Below are 6505 nucleotides of genomic sequence, written 5' to 3'. Positions count from 1 at the left end.
AGAAATACCAGCACAATTTAAGTGCACAATGAATGATGTTTGTTATCGTTGCTGTTGCTGTTGCAGTCCGGTGTGTGCTATAAGGCCACATGGTACAAGTGCAGACATTTCTGAATGGGTGATCCATGGTATTGGGTTCAGATGGCCTGATTGTGAAGGACACAGAGAACCATGACTCTGTTTTGATAATAGATTAATCATGCTTTGTTACTTTCTGTTTGCAAGGAGAATAATAGTTTCTCTACAATATTTCTATAGAAATATTGAAAATGTTTTTCTGCCAAGACTTTAGTATTGGGGAGGATGGGGTCCAAAGCACTAGTGGTTTGTCTGAAAAGAAATAAAAAAGAAAACTCTTCACATAATGTCTGGAGCTTAGTAAGTGCCCAACAAATATGTGTTGAAAGTTGAAGGAAAAAACTAGCAAATGGTAATAATAACAGTAAAACTTAGTGTGCTTCTGTGCTGAGACTTTGCTCCCATGACTTTTCTCCTTTCAGCCTCCTAACAATCCAGTGTGTTGGTTGGAATTTTAGGGAGGCAGAGTAATGTGTTCAAGGGGTGGAGGCTGGATTTGAACCAAATTAAGATTCAAAACAGTAGACCTAAAGGATATTTAATATCTGAAAAATCTTACATGCAAAAAAATCAGAAATTTTAGGACTCAAAAGAAAATAAAACAGAAGAGAAGAAAGGAAAAGAAATTCTAAATATTTCTGTTTTTTCCCCCAGCTTGTAAATGCACTGAAAACAGTATCTACATTTGAAGTCCGGATTGTTGATTACAAGTATAAGTAAGTAACAGCCACTCTCAGGCAGACAGTTGGACCGTCTTTTGCTTGGATGAGTTAATGGGGAATTTTCTCAATGGGAGCTCTTGGCTCTTGTAGACCCAGAAGGGACAGATGGACACCATCAGTTAATCTAGTGGGCAGGTGAGTGCCCCGGGTATGGGGGGCAGTTGCTCTTCAGCATTCTGGGGCCCGATATTGTGACAGCATCTCATTTTTCAATGACAAAGTGGGAGAAGTGATGAATCCAGAATTTCATTTGAAATATTTGAATTCTTAAAAGTTGGCAACTAGTACTAAATTTTTTTAAATGTTATAGGTCTAATTTGTCATGCTGGCTTCCAAGTTTCAACTTCTGACCTAAAATGATTTCTATGGGAATAATTTGAGTGTCATAGAATAATATAAGATTTTTTAAAATTCTGAAACAAGTAAAAGCCCTAGAAAAGGAGAACATGCCTATTGCTTACTGTGTAGGTAATTCCTGTTCACTTAAGAACAATAATTCTGTAAAAGTGCATGTTCCTGGTTGAAAAAGTCAAGCAGTATAGAAACGATCAAAAGGAAAAGTGAAAACTTTTGTCTTTGCCCTTTGCCCACCCGCAATCACAGAGCTGTTTTCCAAATTTAACACTATGAATGGTTTCTTTCTATGTTTAAAAAAAAAAAAGTGTACGTATCCCAGCGTGTGTGTATCTGATATAGATACACTATTGCAGAGAAGTGTGGGAGATTTGAACCTCATTCTGGATACATTTGTTCATTTGTACAATGAATCCTTCTTGGGGACTTACTGTGAGCTGGTCACCAGGCTTAGCAGCAGGAATNATGATTTCTATGGGAATAATTTGAGTGTCATAGAATAATATAAGATTTTTTAAAATTCTGAAACAAGTAAAAGCCCTAGAAAAGGAGAACATGCCTATTGCTTACTGTGTAGGTAATTCCTGTTCACTTAAGAACAATAATTCTGTAAAAGTGCATGTTCCTGGTTGAAAAAGTCAAGCAGTATAGAAACGATCAAAAGGAAAAGTGAAAACTTTTGTCTTTGCCCTTTGCCCACCCGCAATCACAGAGCTGTTTTCCAAATTTAACACTATGAATGGTTTCTTTCTATGTTTAAAAAAAAAAAAAAGTGTACGTATCCCAGCGTGTGTGTATCTGATATAGATACACTATTGCAGAGAAGTGTGGGAGATTTGAACCTCATTCTGGATACATTTGTTCATTTGTACAATGAATCCTTCTTGGGGACTTACTGTGAGCTGGTCACCAGGCTTAGCAGCAGGAATCCAACTATGGAGGATGGGGTGGCTCTTGTCTTGAGGACCTCAGACACTTGAATGCGGATAAAGAGCAGTCATAAGAACAGCTACTAACTATTGAGACTTACTATTATGCTTCCCTTGCTTTATCTTGTCTCACACTGTCAACAGTCCTCCGGGGATGGCAAAGCTATTTCTGTTTTACAAATTGTACTGTGCTGTGGTGACTACCCCTACTGCCACCTGAAGAATGTGTGAGCCAACGTGGGGCCCCAGCATAAGCCTGAAACAACTGGGGAGGGCACCTCTGAGGCTGAATCATTGACTAGCTGTTAAGGATATGCAGGAGTTTCCCAGCTAAAGCAAGAATGACAGTAAATTCATACGTTGCCAATCTGAGGGAAATGTTAGTAACATGACAGCATGGGGTTTGTGAGTGCTGATCACAGGCGGTTCTCACACCTAGTAACTCCAGGGTGATATTCACCTGGTCGAATGGCCATCCTTCCAACATCTTCAGTCCACATTCCTGGAGAAACTGAGGCACGTGTTCCTGGAGTGAGACACATACACAGAGTGCTTGTCTTCCCTTTCCTATGAGGGGTTTTTTTGTTATCTCATGTAAAAAAGAATTCACCTTTTATTCTCAGATCCAAAATAATCTTGATCATTTATTTTTCTTTACTTTGGGTAAAGTGGGACTGGGAGATCTCATTCTGTTATCTATATTTAGAGTGTCACCCTTACTTGAGCATTTCTTCCTAGCCTTACTTTAATGAACTTTTTGGGGGACAGATTTTTGATTGAATTCGCACATCTGTCAGCGTCTTGGATTTAAAGAACATTTTAACAATCCTAATGTACATAAAATTTTGGATCAGTTTGTTGCAAAGACAGAAAAATACCTTGGTAGTATCTGCGATCATTTTAGGTGTACCCAGATGGCATTGAATAACTCAAATCACACAAGGAGAAATTTATTTTCTTTTTAAAGAAATCCTTTTATTAGTTTAAGGAAGTAGGGTTTAGTTTGGTGCTAGTATGTCATAACATTTCTCTAACACTTGCTAATTTCTCTTTTTCATGGAGAGTGCAGGCCTCAGGCTCAGAGCTTTGTCTTGCAGTGATATCTACCTAGATTTGAATGATAACTTTTTAGTTTGATTATATCTATTTTTAAAGTTTTGTTGATGCCATGTGTTACTTGTTTTCCATTTAAGACAGCTATTCAAGTTTGCTTTAAAAATAAATGTACTTAAATCTAAAAAGATTAGGTGAGCTTACTTAGGAAAAATTGTTAACTTATTAAGAAATTAAGTTAATAATTACTAGAGTGAACTTGAAATTGCAAAAAGAAGTGTAAAAGTGGAATGTAATTTAAATCAGGAAATACACTTGTATAAATATTGTTACCATGAATCATGAGCTAACTCAATACTTCTGTCTTCTCTCCATCTCTCTGGTGTTATTCTATATGTTCACAGAGAACTTGGGTTTTTAGATCAACTAAGGATCACACACAACACTGACATATTTATTGGAATGCATGGAGCTGGTCTTACTCATTTACTTTTCCTTCCAGACTGGGCTGCTGTATTTGAACTGTAAGTGCTTGAGGGCAATTTTACACTGAGACCACTAACAATGCTTTTTATGCCTGCTAAGACTTTCATTCTGAGCATCAAAAGGCTTAATATTTAATTGTTACAGAGAAATTACATCATATAGGCATCTGGAAAGAAGAAAAAAGACCTAAAGCTAAAAATGTAAAGTCTGCAGACTGCCATCGCACTTAGTAAGCAAAGACTCCCTCCACCCCCAGCACAATACGGAAGCCGTGAATCTGTGGTTTCCTTACTTTGGGTTCATTCCTGTGTGCCTCTCAAACTGTGAGAGTCACCCCGCAATCAGTATAATTATTGTGTTAAAAGGGAACCTGTAACTCTCATGCACAACAGAGCTCCCAATCACAAGCCTTTAAACTGTGAGCATCTCCCTGCAATCAGTATGATTACTGTGTTGAAAGACAATGTGTGGCCAGCTGCCAAAAAAACCCCACAAACAACAAAAGAGAACGTGCATGTCTTGTGCACAACACAGCTCCAAAACACAAGCCAGCCATTTCATCTCATGCTAGCTGACTCTATACACAGGGAATCTGAGGCCCTCTGTTGTAAATGATTTGCTCAGGGCTCTCCTAACTTGGTGGTTAGTTATAGAGATGTGGCTTTCCCTATTTTAAGAATTCTACTCCTGACACCATGCCCCATCTTTTTTTGAGGGGGGCGGCTGGCCAGTATGGGGAACCAAACCAGTGACCTTCGTGTCTTGGTGTTACCAGCACCATGCTCTGCCAAATGAGCTAACTGGCCAGTGCCCATGCCCCATCTATAGTTCTTGAAACACTAATATAATTACTCTTACCTCATTCCCCCTTTTGTTTCTAAATATCTGGATTTTATGGTTTCATTTAAAAAATGACTTGACTCAGTATTTAAATAGGAGACTATTTAGGAAGAAAGTTGTCATGAACTTCCAATGCCCTGCAATTCTAAATATCTGGATTTTATGGTTTCATTTAAAAAATGACTTGATTCAGTATTTAAATAGGAGACTATTTAGGAAGAAAGTTGTCATGAACTTCCAATGCCCTGCAAGACATTTAAAAAATATGTATGTTAGAGAAATAGCTGGGTAATTGTGAATTCTATCTCAATTCATTTCTCACAGAGAGAGAGGGGGAAGGATGGAAAAAAGGGGAGAGGAAGAGAGAGGAGAAATGGCACTGAGAAAGCTCAGGCCTTGGAGTTCAATAGACCTGGGTTCAATTTTTGGTTCTTTACTAATACACGACCTTGGCAGTGTTACTTACCCTCAGTCCACCATATGTGTAAAGACAGGGGTATTAGGAGATGTTATCAAGTTCATAGGCAGTAGTCCCTATTGAATAAGATCAGTATCCTCCATTTCTTGATCCTCTTCTGTTTTTTAAAAGGTAAGGTCATTTAGTTCTGAGAATATTTTAAAAATGGTTTTTCTCAAACTTGTTTACTGTTTATAAAACCTTTTGCAAGAACATATGTGGGAGGTGTTTTTTTTCCCCCCAGAGAGTTGTGATTGGCCCAAAAGCCCTGGACAAAAGTCAAAAATGGTTTTTCTCAAACTTGTTTACTGTTTATAAAACCTTTTGCAAGAACATATTTGGGAGGTGTTTTTTTTCCCCCCAGAGAGTTGTGATTGGCCCAAAAGCCCTGGACAAAAGTCTCATGCTATGACACTGTGTGTCCCTAGGTACAACTGTGAAGATGAACGCTGTTACCTGGACTTGGCCAGGCTCAGAGGCGTCCACTACATCACCTGGCGAAGGCAGAACAAAGTCTTTCCTCAAGATAAGGTGAAGCTCAATCACAAACCCACCTTGTTTCATTTTTATTTGATTTAAAGGGTCTGTTATCAATATGAAAATGATCACTGAACTTTAAAGATAAACTGTTCTTTTTTGGAATAGTGAGTTGTTGTATGTTATATTTACAAATTGGAGAAAAAGAGAAGTTAATCATTCCATATCTTTAATGTTGTTAAGGCAGCTTTGTGAACTTTGATCCTCAAAAGCTCTATTAGGTTATATATAGCAGGGATCAGCAAACTACAGCCCAGTGGGGCAAATCTGGCCCATCACTTGTTTTTGTAAATAAAGTTTTATTGGGAACAGTCACATTAATCTGTGTGTTGTCTGTGGCTGCTTGTGTCCTTCAGTGGCAGAGTTGAGTAACTATGATCGAGACCATATGGTTGGCAGAGCTGAAAATTTTTATTATCTGGTCTCTTACAGAGAAAATTTGCTGACTTCTGATGTAGTGTATAAATTAAAATAGTTGCCTTAGCAAAAGTAAAATACTTTTCTTCTTATAGAGAAAACCTTGCCTTCAGTGACTTACAGATTTGTGTTTTGGTTTGTTTTTACAGGGCCACCACCCAACCCTGGGGGAGCATCCGAAGTTTACCAATTACTCTTTCGATGTGGAAGAATTTATGTACCTTGTCCTTCAGGCTGCAGACCACATCTTGCAACACCCGAAATGGCCATTTAAGAAGAAGCGTGATGAGCTATAAATGTGTTGAGTCTGTTTGCAATAAGAGTGTTCAAACACTCCAACACCCAGACTCACAATTAAATCATAAAACAACCTATTATTTTCTAGCCTCATATAACCTTTTTTATACCAAAACATACCTTTAGGATATCATTACGTGTTTTATAGTCTTTAATTGTTTCATGTGATTTTTGTGTCATTGCTATTTATCAATAGTGATACTATTTTTGCACTGAATACTTTTTATAGTTCAAAGATTGGGCACTTGAGCTCACTTCATAGGAAAACCAAAGTTTTCAACTTTCTCAGCTTTAGAATTTGTAAATGTTTTTGTAAAATATCATGTGATTGTAAT

General features: G+C 37.7%; 1 protein-coding gene across 1 annotated transcript in view; it reads left to right on the top strand.

Moving 5' to 3' along the window:
* The window catches only part of EOGT (EGF domain-specific O-linked N-acetylglucosamine (GlcNAc) transferase), a 31617-nt gene extending 25355 nt beyond the window's left edge, over positions 1-6262 (top strand). Inside the window, exons 14-17 of the mRNA XM_008567195.1 lie at positions 733-794; positions 3541-3660; positions 5348-5450; positions 6023-6262. Of these exons, the coding sequence (XP_008565417.1) occupies positions 733-794; positions 3541-3660; positions 5348-5450; positions 6023-6169 (432 nt within the window). The 3' untranslated portion in view covers positions 6170-6262. The remainder of the gene's footprint in view (positions 1-732; positions 795-3540; positions 3661-5347; positions 5451-6022) is intronic.
* The last annotated feature ends 243 nt before the right edge of the window (positions 6263-6505 follow it).

This window comes from Galeopterus variegatus, unplaced genomic scaffold (assembly GCF_000696425.1).
Source record: "Galeopterus variegatus unplaced genomic scaffold, G_variegatus-3.0.2 Scaffold303, whole genome shotgun sequence".
NCBI classification, from domain to species: Eukaryota; Metazoa; Chordata; class Mammalia; order Dermoptera; family Cynocephalidae; genus Galeopterus; species Galeopterus variegatus.
The sequence above is the reverse complement of the archived record's forward strand: the minus strand, read 5'-3'. Positions and strand labels throughout refer to the sequence as shown.